This window comes from Chiloscyllium plagiosum, chromosome 30, assembly GCF_004010195.1.
Source record: "Chiloscyllium plagiosum isolate BGI_BamShark_2017 chromosome 30, ASM401019v2, whole genome shotgun sequence".
In the NCBI taxonomy this organism is placed as follows: Eukaryota; Metazoa; Chordata; class Chondrichthyes; order Orectolobiformes; family Hemiscylliidae; genus Chiloscyllium; species Chiloscyllium plagiosum.
Genome location: NC_057739.1, coordinates 41,434,737 through 41,459,636, shown reverse-complemented (window position 1 = coordinate 41,459,636; position 24,900 = coordinate 41,434,737). Strand labels below are relative to the sequence as shown.

Below are 24,900 nucleotides of genomic sequence, written 5' to 3'. Positions count from 1 at the left end.
TTCCTTTCCCCCCCCACCCCCCAACTCAGAAGTTTCAAGTCCTACTGACCACCCTATTTATCCTCTTCGCTAGAACATCGGTACCAGATCGGTTCAGGTGGAGACCGTCCCAACGGTACAGATCTCCTCGGTTCCAAAACTGATGCCAATGCCCCATGAAATGGAATCCCTCTTTCTCACACCAATCCCTTGCTGTTAAGTCTTTTATCTTTTGGAATGAGTTGCAGGTTTCAGTTCATTAATATTTAAATCCAATAACTTATTTTAAGTCATATTCTCAAAATAACTTAAGGTTTTATTTTAAAAAGTGACATCATCGATGAGGATGAGCACCTACCAAGACATTCCCTGTGCTTCCACTTCTCACCTTTACACAACTGCCAAACCTTAAACAGGTTTGCAGCAAACTGCCCAGCCCTCAGGACAACATCAACCACAACACTGTACTACCCTGTCATGGAACCACTGCAAGACGTGTCAGAGTGTTGACATGGATACCACCTTTACACGTAGGGACACCACCCACCATGTACGTGGCAGGTACTCATGTGACTCGGCCAACATTGTCTATCCCATATGCTGCAGACAAGGATGCCCTGAGGCATGGTATATTGGCGAGATCAAGCAGCTGCTACAACAACGAATGAATGGACACCGCATAACAATGGCCAGACTGAGATGTTCCCTCCCAGTCAGGGAACACTTCAGCAGTCAGGGACATTCGGCCTCGGATTTTCAGGTGACAATTGTCCAAGATGGACTTTGGGGACAGGCAACAATGCAGGGTGGCTGAGCAGACGCTGCTAGTCAAGTTCAATACCCATGAGGATGGCCCCAACCAAGACCTTGCATTCATGTCACACTATAGATGACTCCATAAGACTATAGACCCTCTCACACACCCTCTCTCAAACACACAAAAACAGCCCCCCACACTCACACCTATGCACACACCCTCTCATAGGCTTATACTCTGTCAGACTCATGCACACATGCAAATACACACTCTCTTTAGCGCACTTACACATACACACAAGTCTACGGGGTGAATTTGCATTTGCAGCATTGTATTTGCAGATACAGTCTATTTTGCCCAAAATGCACCCAGTCTGCAGGCCCTCAATGCAGGCAGTCAAATCCATATAACATTTTATTAATTCCTACTTTGGAAATAGAACCAGTCTGACTCAAGATTGGTTTACAGACAGACTCTAACCTCACACTTTTAATGCATTTTCTGAGCTGTAATGTCACCTTTTTTTTAAATAAAACCTTAAGTTATCTCAAGAATGTGACTTGAAAGAAGTTCTGGGATTTACATGTTAATGAACTGAAACCTGCAGCCCATTCTAAAAGATGAAAGACTCAATAGCAATCTAGATTTGCTCTATACAGAGGAACCTCGATTGTCCGAATGAGAGGGGTGGGCAGTATTTTGTTCGGATAATCCAATGTTCAGATATTCAAATGCTGGATAATACAGTTTAGCCAAGCATTGGGACCTTGCGATATTGTCTGGATAATGCGAAATTCGGGTAATTGAATGCTGGATAATTGAGGTTCCTCTGTAAATTGTTTTAGTTGCATGACACAGTAATCTTTTGTTATAAATTCTGTGTCTAATGATCTTGCTGCACAGCTGCCTGATGAAGGAGCAGTGGTCTGAGAACTTGTACTTCCAAATAAACCTGTTGGACTCTAACCTGGCGTTGTGTGATTTGTTTCTTTGTCCACCCTAGTCCAATACCGGCACCTCCACATTCTGAGGAAGGGTCACTGGACCCGAAATGTTAACTCTGATTTCTACCCACAGATGCTGCCAGACCTTTGAGTTTCTGTAGCAATTCCTGTTTTTCCTCTAAAAACTAACTTGAACCAAATTGGTTGTCTGATCTAATATCTCCTTATATGGCTCCAAATCCTACATTGTTTTACTGTGCTGCTGTGAAGTGTCCTGGAATGTTTTATTATGTTAAAAGCAACATATCGATTTAAGTTAGAGTCACAGAACTGTACAGCACAGAAACAGACCCTTCAGTCCAACTCGTCCATGCTGACAAGATATCCTAAACTAATCTAGTCCCATTTGCCTTCACTTGGCCCATGTCCCTCTAAACCATTCCTATTCATGTATCCATCCAGATGCTTTTTAAACGTTGTAATTGTACCAGCCTCCACTACTTCCACTGGCACCTCATTCCATACACACACCACCTTTTGCATGAGAAAGTTATTCCTTAGATCCCTTTTAAATCTTCCCCCGCTCCCCTTAAACCTATGCCCTCTAGTTTTGGACTGTTGGCTATTCACCCTATCCATGCCCTTGTTCAAGTTGTTTAATATTACCTTCAAGTAGTGTCTTTTCACAGAGTTTCACTAACTCAAATAATTCTATTTCTTCAGAACCTTATACCCTCAGTTCCCTGCCAGTTCGTTAAGCCCACTGTACACAGCAGAAACTTTAGTGCCGTTATATTGTGTGGGGCCACAAATCCGACTTACAGAAGCTGTCAGATATCCATCGGGGAAACGCTGCTTTCTAACTTTAGGATGCAGTTTTGTTATCTTCGTCTTCTATGTTTATTAGGAATAAAACATTACTGTTTAGGGAGATATTGTTTCTGCAGTGTTGTTACGATCCTAATAATCCAAAAGCACGTGCTCTGGCCTGTGTTCTGCTGACTTGGTCATACTGATCTATGGGTTAGATAGCCGTTGTATTCTCATATTATCTCATCCCTGGAGATTTCTGATGTGTTTTCTCCCTTGGCTCAGGTGGCTCACATTCGAATTGCTACAGGTTCATCAGCTGGGTGACAGGCTGCAGTCACAGCACCATTAGCCGAGTCAACGAGCAGATGAGGAGGACAGGAGGTGAGCGGGAGCCCCCTCCCCACGGGCTGAAAAAGTGTTGGAAGGCAGGTGAAGTTTCATAGCTGACATCCACAGCAAGGCAAGGGATAGTGATCGCAAGACTAATCCATTTTACAATTCTTTGTGTCAGCATGATGAGCAGGAACCAAGGACGGCATGGTGGCTCAGTGGTCAGCACTGCTGCTCTACAGCGCCAGGACCCCGTGTTTGGTGTCACCCTTGGGTGACGTTCTTCCTCTGCATGGGTTTCCATCGAGTGCTCCGGTTTCTTCCCACAGTCCCACGTTAGGTGGATTGGCTGTGGGAAATTGCCCCGTAGTATCCAGGGGTGTGTAGGTTAGCTGTGGTAAATGCAGGATTGTAGGATAGGGGAATGGGTGTGGGTGGGATGCTTTTCGGAGTGTTGGTGTGGACTCGATGGACCGAATGGCTAACTTCCACTCTGTATGGATTATAATTCTGGATCATGACAGGAGTGAATTAAACTCAGCCACAAATCCTAGGTTGCAGCATCATGATCAGGAACATCTTCATCCCCTGTCGTCTCAGCCATTCACAACCACATTAGATCCTGGGAGAGTTAAAACTGGAAGAATAGTCCACGACTAATAATTGGAGACAAACAACTAGAAAGTTCCTCTCTGGTCCTTGCACAGGTAATTGAGACCAGTCCAGGAGAGATCATATGCATTTTGTGCTAGTTATCTGTTAATCACCTCAACATAGTGTATGTTAAATTCAATAAAATGGTTACGGCACAGAAGGAGGTCACTTGGCCTGTTCTGTCCATTGCAGATGTCTATAAGTAAGTTTCAGCTAGTCCCTCTCCCTTGTCTTTGCTCTTAAGATAATTATCCAGTTCCCTTTTGAACATCATAATTGCAACTTGTCTTCAGCACCATTCCCAGGTAACAAATTCCAGATCCTACTTCATAGCACCTCTGGTTCTTTTGCCAATCACCTTAAATTGGTGCCCTGTGACCCTCAAACGCAATGGGAACCATTTCTTCCTGTGCTCTGTCCACATCACTCATGACTGCGAATACTTTATTGAATTCAAATCCCAACTGCTCCAGAGATGTGTCATAATATCTCTGAACAGGTTGATTGGAAAATATCTTTAACCACTTCTGTTACAGTTGATAGGGCAGTGCCCTAACCCCATGCTGTCCAATGAAAATCACTGATTAGGCTCACATATCCACAGGGACTATTATTTGATGGAAAATACCTTACTTAATTCATGCACACAATGCAAGTAAATGTACTCTCTCCACCATTCAAAAACCAAAGGAGTAAAGCACTCATAATTTAAAAACATTTTAATAATGAGCAAAAATAGCTTATGAGTTCGCATGGCTAGTTCACATGAAGATTGGTATTTCACAGCCAACTGTGTCAAATTAAGTTAAACACGTATATTAAATTTCAGTTATTCACCTCTGGAGTAACATCATAGAGGTCTACAGATAAAGGTCCTTTGGCCTATCGAATCTGTTCCAATTGAAAACAAGTATTTAACTATTCTAATCCCATTTTCCAGCACTTGGCCCAAAGGCCCATAGCCTTGTGTACGTTCGGATCACAAATGCATGTCTAAATACTTAAACGTTATGAGAGTTTTTGCTTCTACCACCTTTTCCTGGCAGTGAGTTCCAGATTCCAACCACCCACTGGGTGGAAAATATTCTTCCTCAGGGTGAAATCTATTTATTGTTTTGAAAGGGTGATTGATTAAACAGCTGACTAGTGTATTTCCTGAACAAACTGTATCTGTAAGACTTCAGAGCCAACCTGTATGATTATTGAGTTCACCACATCTGCCAGAGCACCAGAGCAACAGATTCCTGAACATTCTACACTTGTTTGCTTTTTCTCGAGATAGAGTGAGAGAGAGAGAGAGAGTGTGTATCTGTCTGCTGGGCATGTTTAGAGGGATAAGTAATTTATCTCTCCACCATTCAGTAACTAAAGAAATAAAGCACTCATAATTTAAGAACATTTTAATAATGAGCAAAAATAGCTTAAAAGTTCACATGAAGTCTTTCTGGCTGTTTATGTTAACCACTTATTGCATCCTGATTGGATCGGTTTTGTTTGATAATCACCCAGAATTGTTGTTTATTAAGAAACCTGCTTGGTAGGTAGTGCTGTTTTAAAACATGATGCAGTTAAGATATTTAATTGGTCATTTTGGTTATAGGGAAAGTATTTTTTTGTTGTTGCCTGTGGATTAGTGGATTTAGAGTGAAGGTGATTCTTTCAGCCTCGATTGTAACACTTGGTGCAGTGAACAATAGGTCCTTCATTAAAATTTACACACGCAGATTGAAAAGCCTTCTTTTGAATGACATTGCAAATTTAACTAAGGACAGAAATAAATTGACATGTACAGTACATGAGATCTTTCTCCTGAAAGAATATCTATAGCACCTTCTTTAGGCATAACAATTGTATTTTTCCCTGCATTATTAACTTTCTCATTTATGTTTTGAATTATTTTGACTTTATTTTTGTTTTGAAGGGAAAATCAAAGGCACAGGGGATGACCAGCACAGAGCAAATGAACGCAAGTGCAAACACAGCAGACTTCCTAAACTTTGCTTCATCTGTTGTCAGTTCAGGACCTTCCTTCCTAGAAACCAGCCAGGTCTCCATGGGCAATAGGTCACTGCCAGTGGAGCTCTCCTCTCTCCCAAACAGTGTAAGTTCTTTTTATCATAAAGCGAATTCCTGAATTTTTATTTGGGAGAACAATGAAAGAAGGTGATTTAATTCCAAATCAGGATGGTGTGTGGCTTCAAGGGGAATTTGCAGGTGGTGGTGCTCCCATACTTCTGTAGCCCTCGCACTTCTAGCTGTTAGAGATCACGAGTTTGGAAAGTCCTCTCACTGGAGATGTGCTGAGTTGCTACAGTGCATTTTGTACATGGTACACCCTTCTACTACTTGTGTACCAGCAGGAAAGGGAGTGCATGTTGAAGGTCAAGCGGTTGATTTCTTTTCAGTGTATCAAACTTTGAGTGTTATTGGAACTCCAAACAAGTAGACAGTATTCCATCACATGTCTGAGCTGCACTTTGTGACTATAAGACCATATGAAATAGCAGCAGAATTAGGCCATTTGGGCCATTGGGTCTGTTCCACCATTCAATCATGGCCAATATGTTTCTCAACCCCTTTACCTGTTTTCACCCTGTAAGCTTTGATCCCCTTCCTAATCAAGAATCTGCCCCTATCTCTGTCTTAATCACACTTAATGATTTGGCCTCCACAGCCTTCTGTGACAATAAATTTACAGATTTACAACCCTCTGACTGAAGAAGTTTCTCCTCATCCTAATTCTAAAGGGTCATCCGTTCATAGAATATATATCCATCCAGATGCCTTTTAAATGTTGTAATTGTGCTAGCCTCCATCACTTCCTCTGGCAGCTCATTCCATACATGCATCACCCTCTGTGTGAAAACGTTTACCCTTAGGTCCCTTTTGACTCTTTCCCCTCTCACCTTAAACCTATGCCCTCTAGTTCTGGACTCCCCTACCCTGGGGAAAAGACCTTGACTATTCATCCTAACCATGTCCCATATGATTTTATAAACCTCTATAAGGTCATCCCTCAGCCTCTGACGTTCTGCAGAAAAAAGCCCCAACCTAGTCAGCCCCTCCCGATAGCTCAAACTGTCCAACCACGGCAGCATCCTTGTAAATCTTTTCTGAACTCTTTCAACTTTAACAACACCTTTTCTATAGCAAGGATATAAGAATTGAATGCAGTATTCCAAAAGTGGCCTCACCAATGTCCTGTACAGCCGCAATAGCATCCTAGCAAGTAACAATCTGATTTCAGATCGTCAACATGGTTTTGTCAAGGGCAGGTCATGTCTCACAAACCTCATAGAGTTTTTTGAGAAGGTGACCAAGCATGTAGATGAGGGTAGGGCAGTTGAGTGGTATACATGGACTTCAGTAAAGCCTTTGATAAGGTTCCAATAGTAGGCTGATGGAGAAAATGCAGAGGCATGGAATTGAGGGTGATTTAGCAGTTTGGATTAGAAACTGGCTTTCTGGAAGAAGGCAGCGAGTGGTGGTTGATGGAAAATATTCAGTCTGAAGTCCTGTTACTAGTGGTGTGCCGCAAGGATCTGTTATGGGACCACTGCTGTTTGTCATTTTTATAAATGACTTAGACGTAGGCATAGGTGGATGGATTAGTAAATTTGCAGATGACACTAAAGTTGGTGGAGTAGTGGACGGTTTGGAAGAATGTTGCAGGTTGCAGGGGGACTTGGATAAACTGCAGAATTGGGCTGAGAGGTGGCAAATGGAGTTCAATGCAGATAAATGTGAGGTGATTCACTTTGGGAAGAATAACAGGAAGGCAGAGTACTGGGTCAATGGAAAGATTCTTGGTAGTGTGGATGTGCAGAGGGATCTTGGAGTCCATGTGCATAGATCCCTGAAAGTTGCCACCCAGGTGGATAGTGCTATGAAGATTGCATACGGTGTGTTAGGTTTCATTGGTAGAGGGATTGAGTTCTGGAACCGCAGTATCATGCTGCGACTATACAAAACGCTGGTGCGGTCAGGACTGCACTGACCAATAAAGGCAAGTGTAATTTAGGTCTTTTTCACTACCCTGTCTACCTGCGACTCCAATTTCAAGGAACCATGAATCTGCACTCCAAGATCCTTTTGTTCAGCAACTATCTCCAAGACCTTATCAGGAAGTGTATAAGTCCGTCCCTGATATGTAGTAAAATGTAGCACCTCACATTTATCTAGATTAAACTCCGTCTGCCACTCCTTGCCCCATGGGTCCATCTGATCTAGGTCCCATTGTACTGCCCACAACACCACTAATTTTGGTGTCATTTGCAAATTTACTAACCGTACATCCTATATTCACATCCAAATAATTTATATAAATGATAGAACACAATGAACCAGCGATCCCTGCAGCACATCGCTGGTCACATGCTACCAGTCCAAAAAGCAAATCTCCATCACCATCCTCTGTCTCATACCTTCTGGTCAGTTTTCACTGTGAGGCTGTGCCGTTAGGTCTTAATCTCTCCTACTAGTGGAAACATCTTCTCTATGTCCACTCTATTCAGGCGGATGAAGCTTTAGGGAGCCAGGAGTTTCAGTTAATCACCACGGAATACCCAGTCTCTGTCATGCTCAACATTATTTATTAATCCCTTGTTCTTCGTTGCATTGAGGGCAATCTGTAAACATCAAGAAGGATTTAATTTATGCAGCACGTACAATGATCACAAGTTGTTCTGAAATTTAAGAGGAAGCTGACTAATTACATTAAGTAAAAAGGAATGGAAGGAGACGTTGAAGGACATGGAGAAGTATAGCAGGTAGCTCGAGTATAGGATAAATATTGCCATTAAACAGATTAGGGCTGAATGGCTTTTTTTGTGCAGTGTTCTGTGTCTTGCTATGATAACTATTTGCAATAAAAATGGTTATCCATTTAAAAGCCTTCTCTGCATTTCTGCAAATTCTTGTGTCCTGTTTTCTCTTTTAATGCATATTTCTTTTTTATTCCTACGGTAAAGCAGGTTCTGTTACAAGTCCAGCAACAACAAATTGAAGCTCTGAAGAAACAGGTTCAGCTCCTTCAGCAGCAACAACAACTGCAGCTGCAGGTATTGCCAAAAAACTCTCTTGGGTGGCAGCGTTAGAATGCAAAGGAGTAGCATTAGATGGGGTGCTGTGTTAACCAGGGCTAGGGTATACTGCAGTGATGAAAGGCCCTGTCAGTTTGCAGTGCTGTCTCCCCCAACTGGCCAGTGGCAGGTTGTTGGGAGTGTTCTACTGAACTGGCCCAGCCTATTGAGGAAGCGGAGAACAACCTAAAGTGGGTTAAAAGACACACTAATAAAGCATGCAGGCACGCGTGCGCGTGCACACACACAAACACACACACACACAAAGCTTTAACTGCTCAATCTACAAATTCATAGAAAAGCTTTTCTCATTCACTCTTTGGAATGACTGAAGTCAATGGAATTGAATACCATGCAGAACACATAACAGGGATCAGATGCTCTGTTGCCAGTTTAAAACCCAAGATTGATTTGTATCATATACTGTTGGATTGAAATATTGGTCTTTTTCTCCCTTTTCATTCTTGTCTATCTGCTTTTGATATTTGGGGTGTTTTCATAGATTGTGTCCATTCACACCTACCCTGAAAGACGTTTCAACAATATGGGTAGGTTAGAAAGATGTGAAGACACTTGGGCAGTATAAATGCTTGTATGAGTCAGTTGGTCTCACAGGAGTAATTTTTTATATTCAGTTGTGGGACATGGACATTGCTGGCTGGCCAGTTTTATTGCCCATCCCTAGTTGTCCTTGAGAAGGTGGTGGGCTGACTTCTTGAACCGCTGCAGTCCATATGCTGTAGTATGACCCACAATGCCCTTGGGGAGGAAATTTCAGGATTTTGACCCAGCAAAGGAACAGCGATACATTTCCAAGTCAGGATAGTGGTACCTTGGAGGGGAACTTGCAGGTGGTGGTGTTCCCATTTACCTACTACTCTTGTCCTTCTGATGTAAGTGATTATGGGTTTGGAAGGTGTTGTATAAGGATCTTTAGTGAATTTCTGCAGTGCATCTTGTATATAGTATACACTGCTACACCCAACATCAGCGGTAGAGAGAGTGTATGCTTGGGGATGTGGTGTCGATCAAGTGGGCTGCTTTGTCCTGGATGGTTTCCAGCTTCTTGAGTATTATTGGAGCTGCATCCATCGGGCAATTGGGGAGTATTCCATCACACTCCTGACTTGTGCCTTGTAGATGGTGGATAGGCTTTGTGGAGCCAGGAAGTGAGTTACTCGCCGCAGTATTCCTAGTCCCTGACCTGCTCTTGTAACCACTGTGTTTACGTGGCTTGTCCACTTGAGTTTCTAGTCAGTGGTGACTCCAAGGATATTGATAGTGGGGGATTCAGTCATGGTAATACCATTGAATATCAATGGGTGGTGATTGATTGCCTCTTATTGGAGATGGTCATTACCTGGAATTTGTATGGTACATATGTTTTGCACACAGACTTCTTTTTGTCCTGGATACAAATCCTCCTTTTTATAAGGTTTCATTTCCACAAACTACAGTCCAGGAATTGATCTTGGTTATATCACAGCATTTAATAGTAGCTCCTTTAGTATTAGCATCGACCTGTTTATTTGGAGTTGCCAACCAGTGACCCAGATACAGTAAATATTTGCTCATATGGGCAGTGGTGACCCCTGGGCTTATTAGCAATGCAGTTCCAAACTGAGTAATGTGCTGCACTTCTGATCCACGCCACAGGAGGGCCCTGCATTTTCACAACTCACTTCTGAGTTAGAAGGCAGGGACTAGCCAGTGCAACAATATCTTGCAGTTAACTAGCACCAGACACCATAGTAAAAGCACCAAAGGTGCTTCACCAAAAAGTGTGATCAGGCAAGATTTGAACATGGAGCCGATTGTTAGGTAAGTGACCAAAAGCTTGATTAAAAAATATAGGTTTAAAGGGGCATGTCAAAGGATAAGAAAGAGATGGAATGTTGGAGAGTTTCAGGAAGGAAATTCTAGAACCTATTGCCTCAGGAGCTGAAGGCCAGTGGTGGGAATGATTTTAAAATCTAGAATGCTGAAAAGCAGAGAGTTAATTAAGTACACAGGCCTCTGAAGGCTGTAGAGTGGGGAAAGTTTCTAAAGTTAGGGGGAAGTGACTGCAAACAATGTGGTACTGCTCTAGTTGTAGAGGCCACACACCTGGGGTAAGCTATTTCATGGCTATGACCCCAGGAATTATGCACCTTTATGCAGTGCCTCTTCTGGAAGTGGGACTGAAGGCTGACTGAGTTTTTCCGAATGGAATAGGAGCAGGAAGAGACCCTTCAGCTGGTTGAGCCAATTATAGCACTCATAATTCATAATTTATTCATAACGTATCTTTGTCAACTTTGCCCTGACACCATGACTAAACAGCTAAAAAGGGTTTAGAAAAATCACTAGTCACCTCTCCAAACGCATAGTGATCATAATTTAACCCTGAAATCCTGTTACCAGCCTGATGAAACGTACACTACAGTACACACCTTAATAGCGTCTAATCTCTCAAATTATTTGCTGTGTTCCTTATTATAAAAGTGAGGTTTTATTTGTGGTACAGAACACTGCAGATATCTCCTTTCTGTGTCTTTATGAGGTAAAATACACAATGTGGTCACTATCACACTCCTATGTTTATGGCACCTTGCCATTTGTAACTTGACTTCTGCGTTTCCTATGTTTCAATTCAGCGAGTCGCCCTGTTGTGAAAAATGCTATAGAAATGCACAACTCTCTCTTTACTGTTCTTCAGTGGGAAGTCACAAGGGCCCAACCCCAACCTCAGCACGGGCAGATCTTTGGAACACCGCATACCCTCATCCCTCAGACGCGCTCTGCACAGCAGCCAAGCAGTGTGATTACTCAATGGCAACCAGTAGGATTGCAAGCCAAAGCAATGTCACAGCAGTGCCATGTATCGAAGGAAGGACTGACAGTTGCACAGATACTACAGAATCCTGGCCACCACCAGATGGTGAACCCCATGCAATGCATAGGACTTCAAAAGAATGATCTTCAGGTAAACATTTATTAGGGTTGCATATATGAATGTTCACTCCCATTTCACCCTCTCATGTTGGCCATCATTGACATGAGTTGGTAGACAATTGAACATTGGTCTTTGACTGTGACAGTCTGTAATCTAGCATTGCCAGCTGTAGCTGAGTAGAGAGAGTGTTCATCTCCAAGACTGAATATTGTGGATTCAAGTTGCATTCAATGAGATCTATGGAATTTAATGCTGGGCTAACAGGGTGCTGCACTGTCAGAAGTGCTGTCTTTCAGATGAGTTGTTAAACTGAGGCACTGTGTGACACTGTTTGAGCTAGAGCAGGATAATTTTTCCCAATGTCCTTGTAAATGTTTATTATTCAGTGTGTATGTGTTCTTGTTTGGTGGACTTTGTTCTATGACTGAACTTTGCCCCATTGATTGGGAATACAGAGGTGCCCTATATTTGTTTTACAGCACAAAAGTGCTGTAGAAATCTTCCTTCAGCTTTTGAATGATAGAGATATGCAATGGCTTGCTTCTGATTTCTATGCTTTCATACTCACTTGGCATCTTTCTCCTGACAAGGCTATGGTTTGGAAGTTGTCAAGTAAGGCATTGTAACCTACCACTAGAATGCACTGCCTGAAAGGCTGTCGGAAGCAATTCAATGGTAACTTTTAAAAGGGAGTTGGATATTTGTAAAGTTAAGTGCTTTGAGGGAAGAGTAGCTTAGTGATACTAATTGAATAGCATTTTCAAAGACCTCGCACAGTCATGATGGGCAGAATGGCCTTCTGAACTGTAAGATTCTATGATTCACCTCATGACAAGATGCATTGGTAAAACAGTTGGCCATGTTGCAATGCTGACTTTGTTAAAGTTATCTTGAAGCTTGTGAAAAAGAACTGTGAATGCTGTGTATGTTCACATCTATATCCTGGTGTAAATACTTGTTGCCCTTTCCAGTTGATACGTGTCAGTGAGGTTCCTGGATGTAGTCAGTTACAATGGGAATGGATAGTATGAACAGGTTCACATGATACAGGCAGTGCAGCACCTGCTAGCACTATGTGCTTATCACTTGTTCTCTGATACATGGTGAGATAGGGAATCTGTGGAAGTCATTGTCGTAGAGGGCTGTGGAGGCCAAGCTATTGAGTGTATTTAAGACAGTGATAATTAGGAACTTGATTAGTAAGGGGTTCAAAGGTTATGGGGAGAAGGCAGGAGAATGAGTTTGAGAACCATATCAGCCATGATTAAACGGCAGTGAGGCAGTGGGCCAAATGGCCTAATTCTGCTCCTATGTCTTATGAACTGTAAAGCGCATTGCAATGTTCTGAGGGTGTGAAAGTTGGTGTAGAATTGCTCCTTCTTTTCATTCCATCTTGAGTCCTTCCAATAATCTTGGCAACAAACAACGTGCCATTTGACACCTTGACTTCTCAAGGGGATTTTGTTTTAGAATTACAGCAGCAAGACAGAAGTCGAAGTCCACCCGCCAGCCCCTGTACATGGGTAGCAGATGACAGCCACCATCTGTTGCTATGTAGAGGACCTGTTGTATTAGTTTGCAGAGAGGCCCTGATACCTCCAGGAGCTGTGTGAATAGCTTATGTCTCCTGTCTGATATTTACAATTTGGGATTGACAATATCCTTACTGTACTTTAAACCATAAATTGTGGCATGTTCCCTTCTTCCCAGATGTGCTGATTCCTTTCTGCATTCATTATTTATTTTTAGAAACTTTCATTTTTGAACTGCTGATCCAGATGTTAAGCCCAGGTACATGACACAATAAATGAGCTGTTTTAAGTATTGTAGGGTCCTTCATGTGCTTCATTGGGGAAATAAATGAATGCTGTGGTACTCAGCAGTTCAACTTCATATAAAGTCTTGGTATTTATATAAAAAGAATGATTTACATTCATATAGAATTTTCACAATGTTCCTGTGGTCTGCCTCTCAAAGCACTAGTACTGTCAATCAGGGACCACTGGTAAGTTTTTATTGAGTCTTAGGGTTGAATTTAAGTGTATCCAGGGCCTAGAACCCAGTCAGTAGCCAAATCTGTAATGTGTTGTCCTATCCTTCACCATCTTAATAGTTCCATTCATTTCAAATATGTTTGATCTTTGGCCACTAACATCACCAGCAAAAATTTCTAGGTTGGATTAAGCTACTAACATATTGTGAAAAAGCACTTGTGAAATTGCTGCAGTTACCTTGAGCAATAATCTCACAATACAGTTCACCTCCAACGTTCTTCTAGTTCCATCCATAAACATGAATGGATCCAAACTTCAGTTTCTAGCCTAGCTTTGTACGTTTTAGACACATTTTAAACTCCATATCTGAGAGTCTACATGTACATATAGTAATTGGTCTTTTGAGACTTTAACCATTCAGGCAATAGAAGACAATCTAGTGACTTTGCTCGGAAAAGTGTTATTCAGTAACGGTAATTTAATAAGGAACTTAAAATTAAGCAGCAACTTTCCTGGCTTACAGTGTAAGGTGACACATGGTCTTTTTTTCTCTCTCCTGTATTTCTCTCTGTCCTGTGTGTGTGTCTCTCTCTCTCTCTCTCTCTCTCTCTCACTTTTTGGCCTTCTGCTTCTGACTGGGAGCAGTCTTTCTTGGTTTTAACTTTGACATATGCTTTGGAAGGAGCATTTCTACATCAACTTTCACAACCTCAGAACATTGCAAAATGCTTTACAGTCCATGAGACATAGGAGCAGAATTAGGCCATTTGGCCCATTGAGTTGCACTGCCATTCGATCATGGCTGATATGGTGCTTATGGACTATGTGCACATTAACTCTTTCTAAACCAATCAGTTGTGTCCCTGAAGTCTCTGAGTCGTGTATGTGTGTGTGTGTCTGTGAGAGAGAGAGAGCAAGAGGTCAATTTCTGATTGGTTTCTTAAGAGTGGTAGTCACCTACTCATATTACGTCCGTAATCCCTTACGATGTTAGTTATTTGTAGGACAAATTAGAATTAGAATTCGGTTTATTGTCGTCACGTATACTCAAGTTTCAAAGATCAGGGGTACAGTGAAAAGTGTACAATGTCACGCACTTAGGTACACAATCTTAGGTACACAAAAATAGAGAAAAATAAAGAAGTTGTACTACATTATAGATATACATTGTATAAGTTAGGAAAATAAGAAATAAAGCTAAAAAGATAGACAATATAGACTTTCTATGAGGGCTTCCACGTGGTCTGACTGGGCCCCACTAGTTGCCATCTTTGCCCCAGGCCTGCTGGCCTCTGAGAATTCTGTGCAACTCTTGTTTCCTGTCTCTTATCCATACCCCTCCCTGGCTTCCAAGTGCTATAATTCTCTCCTAAAAGTATCCCTTTTAAGCTACAGCTTAAAGCCTTAATATCTTTGACCGAGTATTTGATATTTTATCCAAATGTCTCCACATGGGGGTTTGCGTCAATTTTTGTCTGAATATGGTCCAATGTTGGACCTGAATGCGGTGTTGGGAAGCTTCCCATGATTGGCACCAGGAGAGATCTTGTCCTGAGTAAGTGGAGATTTTGGCTCTTTGGTACATTGGCCTTTTTGAATCTGATATTCACCAACATGATTTGGAGGCACTACTTAGCAACTGATAAAGCATTAGTTTATTCACACCAGCTAGTCACCTTATACCTGTCTGTTTGGAGGTATAATGTATACTGACTACAATCAACATTCTGTGGTAGGTCTGAAGACTTCTATATAATCAGATAACTTACACTCAGAATCTAAAAAAATGTATTTTCTTGGTGATAAAAAAGCAGGGAAATAGAACATAGAACAGTACAGGCCCTTTGGCCCCTGATGTTGTGCTGAGCGTTTATCTTAATCTAAGATCAACCTACACACCCCTCAACTTACCGCTATCCATTTGCTTGTCCAGCAGTCGCTTAAATGTCCCTAATGCCTCTGACTCTACTACCACTGCTGGCAGTGCATTCCATGCACCCACCACTCTGTGCAAAGAACCTGCCTCTGACATCTCCCTTACCTTGCTCCAGTCACCTTAAAAATGGTCCAGCCATTTATAGTGGAGAATCTCAGAGAAAGATTTATCCTAAGAGGCATTTCAGAAATATATCCCAAAGTATATTCCAGCCAATGATGTGGGAAAAATGAATATCTATTTTGCAAATTGTCTTAAACAGTGATACAGTAATAACATAATGTAAATAATACGATCATATAATCTGTTTTTATTTTTGTCAGTTGAGGGATAAGTATTAGCCAGGACATTGGCGGTGGGAAGGGTGGGGAGCTAGAATTTGTCTGCTCTTGCTTGAAATGCTAAATTATTAAAATAGGAACATCAGAATTGTTAAATGATAAAAGACCCAAGTCCATCTTTCTTGTGTAGGCTATACTTGCAAGATCAGCATTTGTTGTCCATCCCTAATTGTCCCTTAAACTGAGTGGCCAGGCCATTTCAGAAAGCAGTTGCTGTCAACCACAATGCTGTGAATCTGGAGTCACTTGTAGGCCAGACTGGGTAAGGATGGCTGATTTACTTTGCTAAAAGGGCATTAGCGAGTTTTTACAACAATTGATAGTTTCATGGTCACCATTGTCGAACTAGCTTTATATTACAGAAGAATTAATTGCTGCTGCAGTGGGATTTGGACCATTGTCCCCAGAGCATTAGCCTGGCCCTTTGGATTACTAGTCCAGTGTGAGAGTCATACAGCACAGGAACAGACTCTTCAGTCCAACTCATCCATGCCAACCAGATATCCTAAATTAATCTAGTCCCATTTGCCAGCATTTGGCCCATGTCCCTGTAAATCCTTCCTAGTCATATCCCCATCCAGATGCCTTTTAAATTGTACCAGCCTCCACCATTTCCTGTGACAGTGACATGACGCTATGCTACCGACTCCCCAATGAACATGGAATCCTTGACTAGTCCGGGCAATCAATCTCTATCAATGAGTCTATAACAGACCTATAAATGAGATAAGGAAAGCCGTTGGTGGGAACCATGCATCTGAAGTGCTACCAGAGGAAGTGGTGGAGGTTGGTACAATTACAACATTTAAAAGATATCTAGATGGGTATAGGAATAGGAAGGGTTTAGAGGGATATGGGCAAAATGCTGGCAAATGGGTCTAGATTAGTTTAGGATATCTGGTCAGCGTGCACAAATTGTACCAAAATGTCTGTTTCCGTGCTGTACATCTCTATGACTGTGTGACTCTTAAGTCACCTGTTCTTCCCACATCATTCTCAGATTACTGAACCTGATAGTGGGGGTGCGTGTATTCCAGTATTGAGACTGCAGTATGGTAATAGTAGAGATCCATGTTTTACCTCCTATAAACAATGTTTTGAATCTTTTATATCAGGCTGTTCAGTGCCAAATTCAGCAAGACCAGCAGAGAAACCAACAATTCAGTACTGTACAGCTGTTAGATTGTGGGACAGTTGATGGCTTGGTCTGTAACCAGTCGGATGCACAGCAAGAAGTACTCCAACATTCTCCTATTCAGAAGAACTCTCTGACTCGGTGCTACAGCACAGAAGAGCAATCCCGGAAACAGCTGGGTCCTTCAAACCTTCAGCAAGCAGTTCAGCTGATCACAGTAACTGAGGATTGTTAGACACCAACAGTACGAGTGCACATATAGATTGTGACTTCACAGGTTAGTACAGTGTAATATGATATTATTTTGTGATATGACCTGAGTCTAGATTACTTAAATCTTTATTTAGTCAATTTAAGATGATGAATCTAACAACATATGGCTCTCTGAAAGGAAGTTAAGTTGACTTGTTTGCCTACCTAATGGCATATGTGCCTCAATGTGTATATGTGTGCTTCTGTATTCCAGTGAGCCAGGCTAGAAATATATTTGTCAATAGTATCACAACTCAGGTTACTCATTATTCACAAACAGGACATGGAGGATGGGAGAAAGGAGGTGAGGTTGAGACAGGGGGCGAGGGATAGAGGAAGGTGTGGGGATTGAGAGAAGTGAGGAGCTGGCAGGATAGGGTGAGGGGAAATTTTGTTTTTATTGTTCTTTCATGAGATGTGGGTGTCACTGGCAAGGTCAGTGTTTGTTCCTCATCCCTTTGTCCATGAAACCGAGAAGATTATTTGGCCATTTCAGAGGACAATTTCAGCCACATTGCTGCGGTTCAGGCATTGTATGAAGGCCAGACTGGGTACAGATGGTGTATTTCCCATTAGTAAATCACATAGGTTTTTATAACAATTGGGAACCACTACTGTGACTAACTTTATCTTCAAGACTTATTTATTGACTTCAAATTCTACTGGATGCTGTTATGAGATTGGAACTTGTGACCCCAGAGCAATAACCTGCACCTCTGGATTATTGGTCCAGTGACACTACCACTGCACTGCCTTCTTTCCTCATAAGGATTGTGGGAAAGTAACACAGAATTATCAGTATAAACATTTTTCAAAATGACAGAGGAATAGCAGCTCAATGTGTGGGCTTCTCAGCCCAGGTGCCCAGGAGATTGCCAACTCTGACCATTTAACTTTTTTTTTGCTTTCTATGCTTTTTAAAAAATGTTCCCATTTATTACAGTACCTTACCTTCTCTTAACAACTTTAGCAGAAAGTGTCTTCTCCTGGCCCACGCCCAGCGATGAGGTGGCTTCCCACGGCTCACAATGGCAGTATTGGCCTGGTGCCCGGAGGGGCAGAGGTGTTACAGTCTTGTCCAGGAGGGGGTGATCTCGGACTGGAGAGTCATTCTTGGCCTGGCGCGGAGGTCTTGTTCCATCATGGGAGTCTGTTTCTGGGTATTCCTGCAGCCTGCCATCATCGTCAGTGCGGTATCATCCTTGCTTTGGAGGTGGCTTCTGGGTCCTCCAACAGCCCAGCATGGAGGCCTCAGCAGGGTAAGCAGTCTCAGCCTGCCTCTGCACGGCAGTTTTGGCTGGGTTTTCCAGCGTACCCTGAATCCCGTAGTCAATAATTGAATTGTGATGAAATTTTACTTTCCTTTTCTTATTGACCTCTGTCACTAATTTAACCGCTGTGGTGTAACAACTTATAAAACTTTCCACTTTATTTTATAAAAGTGCATGCAACAAAAAATTACTAGTCTATTCTATAAACATGAATTTACAGATGAGTAACCACTGCCACATCAATTCATGCTAAAATAGACAGTCCTAGCATCTGGAATGCCCAAACTATTGGTGAGAGCATTCTCCTTTTCCTGAGTTTTGGCAAGCTGTTACCAGTTAGTAAGCACTGGGATGGTGATATTAGTCACATATATGGCAGGCTATGAGCAATAGTTGTGCGCATCAGAGGCTGTACATCATGCAGAGGAATCATTGTCCCTGTGGTAACAGATGTTAATAAATTATTTTCCAGTGAGTCCCACTGACACTGGTTTGCAAAAAGTGATCTGACATTTGTTATTGAAAGAAAAGAAATTGATCATTTCTGTTTTCTGTCTCAGGAATACATCGACAGAGGTATCAGAACTATGTTTCTGATTTTGTCATTTAAATGCATTTTAGCTGTAGGGACTGTTAGTCATGTGTAGTCTGAAAGATCGACTTCACCCCAGTCAACAGGGGCTGCATACCAATCAAAGGAGCAACAGGTAAGATGCTCATTGTTATGAAGCTGAAGGCATACACTGTACCTTTAAGAGAGAATGAATGCTATTCTGTACTGAGAGCTTACAAGCACCTGTGTGATATGACTAGTTTGGCAATCTGAGTGTACTGGAAAATTGAACATTTGGCTGTGAAATGTATACCTGAGTTTTGGTTGCTGCTTTGACAGCAATTCAAACCTAACCAGTTGAAATTATACCCCAGGATACTAAAACCCAATTGAGTTTGAATTTATTGTTTTGTCAACTTGGAACCAATCAGATGATTCAGTGTTGGGGATATAAAAATGCAGACTTTTAAAAAATTGGACACAGAGCAACTGCCATCGAAAGAGCCCCAAGAAATTAGGAAACACCCTGTATCAAAGGTACCTTTTCATATGAAACAAATTCACAGTAAAAAGAAAGAAGACGACCCAGGGAGATCTTCAGCCGGAAGAGGACAGATGCCGAAGATGACAGCTGTTGTTGAAATTAAGTTGATGTAATTTTAATAAGTGTCTTGTTGGAACAGCATATTGTTAAAGGGTTGGAGGTAGATAGTAAGTGGTTAAGAGAAAGGGGGAGCTTAGAGTTGTGAATAGTTGTTGTTTAATGTTCACTTTTAGAACTAAAGAATAAATTGATAATATTTTCTTTACACAGTGGAATTTGGGAGTTCTGTGTCACTCATATTTTAACACATTATGAGACGAGGTGAGCTTTTCTGGGTGTTTGGTTTAATTAACAGAGGGGTTCACTGCTGTGTCGTAACATCATTGAACTGGGGAACTAAAAGAAATTACCTCAGGTTTCAAAATTCTTGCAATCATAATGTTTCAAAATGTTTGTTTAGTTTGGAACTCTGCCTCTACCTGGGACCTATGATCTGGAATCTCTTCCTCATCCTTTCTACTTTCGGACTTTCCTTTAAAATTTACAACTTTCACCAAGCTTTGGTCATCTGTTTGAAGTGTCCTATTCCTTTGGCTCAGTATCAGCTTTTGTCTGATCATGTCCCAGTGAAGCACCTTGTGGTTAGTTTGTTAAACAGCAATTAATTCAATTTATATAATATCTTTAAAATGTAAATATGGCATGGATGTTACAATACCCAGAGTCCAGTTGTTGAAAAATGCATAATGCTTATCTACTTTGGCAAAGTGGACAGCACTCCCAGGACGAGGGTAGCTTCATCCTGATAGGAAGTGAAACTAAAGCCCTCTTGCTCACTCGGCTGGGACAAAGCTGATCCTGTGACCGCTGTTTTGAAGAAGGTATTACAAAGAGAGTTCTCCCAATGTTTAACCTTCAATAATCACTTCCAAGAACATCAGTAATCACACAGGTCCAAATCCTGAAACAAACTCTTCACCATTGCTGTACAGGTACCTACACCATGTGGACTGCAGCATTTCATGGAGGTTCACTACTACCTTCACAAGGTAAGCTTTGCGATGGACAGTAAATGCTGGCCTAGCCAGCAATGCCTCCATCCTGTGAATAAATAAACAAAGATAGCAATTGGGAGTTGCATCATTAATCCAATGTGCCACTGTTGCACAGCCTTCATTGCTGAAATTGATCAACTGTGCATACCGCACCACACCACAGGTGGAAGCAAGATGAATCTCCAGCTAATCTTGCTGGTGTTGGTTGAGAAGGAATGTTGCTGTGAGAACTCTGAGGCATTGTCATGGAATCATTCACCAATATCCAGCAGATGGGTTCAAAATCTCACCTGAGTCAAGTTCTGCAAGGTAATTTGCCAACCTGTAAATTCAGCAGCTCTTGAATAGTAAGAACTGACACCAAAGGAGAAAATTATGCAGCAGATGCATAGTATAGGATCAATATTAAGTCAAGACTGTGCTGCTTTTTCACTTTTTAAATATCTGGTTAATTTAAAACTCAAAGTTTGAGTAGTTAGATTACTTCCTGTCAGGTCGAGACCATTGACAACTAGTATGATTCAATGCTGCTCAATCCACTGAGGGGAAAGAACAGTTTGATTTTTGTTAACAAAGTTGTTGTCTCTCATACTTGCAGCTGAAATGATGAAAGATGTGGTAGAACATTTTGTGATTAAGGAACATGCAGAGTCCATGCTTTTCTAAGGGGGAGGTGCACATCTTAAAATCATTTCTTCTTTGCTGCAGACAAAATGGTATCAGCAGGTGGGGGTTGATCTCCCCCTCTCTCTTGCTCACATTCCATGTGGAGTGGAACCACAAAGCCAAAGAAAGTGACATGTGTCTGGGTAAATTGCAGCAGAAGGCTCAAATGTGATTCCCCGTAGAGAAAAACAATTGGTGAGTGATCAGTGGGTGAAGTAATGATAGGCAACTGTCTGGTACCTTTTGGAATCAAATCCCAGTGGAGTCAGAGGGGAAATGAAGACTCACGCAGAGAGGCTTTCTTTTGTGAGCTGTTGGCATCACTGGCTTTTACGGCCCTTGAAGGTGGTGGTGAGCTGATTTCTTGAACCATCCTTATGTAGGCACACCCACAGTACTGATAGAGTGGGGGTCCCAGAATTTTGACTCAGCAACAGTAAATGAACAACTTAAGTTGGGTGGTATGCAGCTTGGAGGGGAACTTGCAGTTGATGACAATAGTACAAGGCAGTGACTGGACTGGGGTGGATGCACGGTCAATATTTCAGTAACTTGTCTCTTTGTATCAGCAGGTAGTTTCGTCTGTGCTTTAGCTTTGCACACAGTGACCCATTGAAACCTCAGTACAAAGAGCCAGTGTGAACTGGAATAAAAGTATTCACAAACTTACAACACTGGTGTGGCCGAAGTACAGATACTACAAAACAATTTTGGATTATGTGTGATGATTTGATATTGTCATAGCACAGCACAGATGAAAGCTGCTGAGCCTCATGATGCCTGTGTCAGGCTTTTGCTGTCCAGTTAGAAACATAGAATCCCTACAGTGTGAAAGCAGGCCATTCAGCCCATCAAGTCCACATTTCCCCTCTTAAGAGCATCTCATCCAGACCTGCCCCTTTAACCCCATCTCTGGTACCCTGCACTCCCCATGGCTAATCCACCTAGCCTGCACATCCCTAGACACTAGCAATTAGAAAAGGCCAGTCCATCTAACCAGTGAATCTTTGGACTGTGGGAGGAAACAGGAGCACCTGGACAAAATCCACACAGAAAAAAGAAGAATATGCAAATTTGCCTGAGGGTAGAATCGAACCAGGTCCTGTCACAGTGAGCAGTAATGCTAACCACTGAGCCATTATGCCACCCCAGTTAGGGGTCCATTACCTTACAGGTTATCTTCCCTTCAAGTTTCTGTCTAATTCTAATTTGGAAATTACTGTTTAATCTGTTTTCACCACCCTTTTCAAGCAGTGCATTCCAGAATATCATAAATTGTTATATAAAAAATATTCTGCACACCTGTCAACTATTTTAATTATTAACTTTGGTTTCTGACTCTCCTGCCTGTAGAAACTGTTTCTTTACTCTTGAGACCTTTTATGATTTTGAACACTTTCCCCCAACAACCTTCTCAGCACTAAAGAAAACAATCCTAGCTTCTTTAGAGTCACCACATAAAGTGCAATCCGTAATCACTGGTACCATTTTAGAAAATCATTTCTGCATCCATGACAATCCTGCTTAACATGTGCAGCCCTGAAATGCTCTTAGAGCTGAAATCTAACCAGTGCTTTTACGGAAAGATTGAGCATAATTTCCTTGCTGTGATACTTCTATTGATAAATCCCAGGATCATATGGGTTTCCTTAATAGCGTTCTCAGATTGTTCTGCCACTTTCCAAGAATGGTATACGTCCATCTCAGATCTTCCAGTTAAAATCGTAGAATCCCTACTGTATGGAAGCAGGCCATTCGACCCATTTGAGTCCATAGTGACACTCCAAAAAGTATCCCATCCAGACCCACCTCAGTCCTACATTTCCCACAGCTATTCTACCTAGCCTCATATTCCCAGACACTATGGGGCAATTTAGCAAGGCCAATCCGCCTAACCTGCACATCTTTGGACTCTGGGAGGAAGTCCAGAGCACCCGGAGGAAACCCATAAACAGCTCCACACAGTTACCTGAGGAATTGAACCCTGGTCCCCGGTGCTGTGAGGCAGCACTGCTAACCACTGAGCCTCTTGCAATCTTGTTAAAATTTGTTAAAATTCTGAGCGCTGAAGGAAATTAAAATGTATTTATAGGAAAATGTTTTTAAATGTAAATGTTCAGTGCAACAATTTAAAATTAGATTTAACAAACGTGCCAGCTTTAATGCACAATTTCTCTGTTCTCCCTTCTCTAGCTATCAACTCCCTCCCTTTCCCTCACAACAGTGTGATCTTAAGCCAGAGATTGTTGCAACCTTGATTTTGTGTTAGATTCTGAGACAAGCTTCTAATCTTCTGTTTGTGGCATCACTGGGAGTGCCTGTTTTCATCTCCATAACATTGACTGTTGCTGACCCCATCTCAACTTTTTGCTGTTTTTTTTTCATGCTTTGGTTACCTCCTTTCCAATATATTCCTGACTTGTCTTTACATTCTGCACTCCATAAACTGGAGGTCACCCAAAATTCTGCTATCCTTATCTTAATTCCCAGCAAGGCCTGTTCTTTTATTAGGCCTTTGCTCACTGACCTACAGTGGCTCCCTGTCAAGCAACATCTTGATATTAAATTTTCCACCCCTGTTTTATAATCTATCTCCCTCCCTCTCTCTACAATTACTGCACTCCAACAACCTTCCAGATATACGCTCTATTCTAATTCTGGGCACTTGTGCATTGTGAGTGCTTCATTATTGGTGGCTGCACCTTCAGTTGGCTAGTCCCCAATTGCTGGCTTCCTTCCCTATCCTCTCTACCTCACTTAGTGTCAAAGAGATGTACAGCACAGAAACAGACCCTTCAGCCCAACTTGTCAATGCCAACCAGATATCCTAACCTCATCTAGCCCCATTTGCCAGCCCATATCCCTCTAAACCCTTCCTATTCATATACCCATCCAGATGCCTTTTAAATGTTGTAATTGTACCAGTCTCCATCACTGCCTCTGGCAGCTCATTCCATACACACACCACATAGCTCTCCCTCAAACCTGCTTCTTTGATCAAGTTTAGTCATCTGTCCAAATATCTCCTTCGGCAGCTTGTTGTCATACTTTGTTTCATAATGCTCCTGTAAAGTATCAGGGGACTTTATTAAGTTAAAGACACCATATAAATAGAAGTTATTTCTGGAAAAACTCAGTTCTTGATGCAATCTACTGCATTTTGCAATCACTTTACACACAAGCTGTCAATAAATTCATACAGAAGATAGACAGGTGGTTGCTGTTTGTTATCATGGATACAAATAGTTGTTCATGGTCCTGTGTGTGACTTACCTCCTCGAGATGAGTCTGTCTTTGGAATTCTTTAAAACTGTACAGTCTTAACACTTGAGAAATAAGCAGTAACCCAGATGATCAGTTTAGGTGGGCCCAAGACACATCATTGATATATCAAATATAGCCAGTGAGCTTTTAATGTGACTGTTGACATGTTGGATGATTACCAGATTTTTATTATACGTGACATTTTTTATAAAATGTTTTTATGAATGTATAGATGGGGTTGGATTTGTCCAGTGGTTTCATGATTGATCTGCCTTACTTTGCAAATAATACTTGCATGGAGAAATGGGGTGGCTTGAGTTGCTCAACAGCCATACCGATGGGGTCATTGTTTTCTGATGATGATGATATATAGTGTAGTTTTTGATAAGCTTGACT

General features: G+C 41.7%; 1 protein-coding gene across 1 annotated transcript in view; it reads left to right on the top strand.

Moving 5' to 3' along the window:
* LOC122564953 overlaps nt 1-18,208 on the top strand; it is a 43,114-nt gene extending 24,906 nt beyond the window's left edge. The window contains exons 8-13 of the mRNA XM_043720503.1: nt 2,776-2,918; nt 5,399-5,578; nt 8,448-8,537; nt 11,257-11,523; nt 16,880-17,176; nt 18,122-18,208. Coding sequence (XP_043576438.1) covers nt 2,776-2,918; nt 5,399-5,578; nt 8,448-8,537; nt 11,257-11,523; nt 16,880-17,134 — 935 coding nt within the window. The 3' untranslated portion in view covers nt 17,135-17,176; nt 18,122-18,208. The remainder of the gene's footprint in view (nt 1-2,775; nt 2,919-5,398; nt 5,579-8,447; nt 8,538-11,256; nt 11,524-16,879; nt 17,177-18,121) is intronic.
* The last annotated feature ends 6,692 nt before the right edge of the window (nt 18,209-24,900 follow it).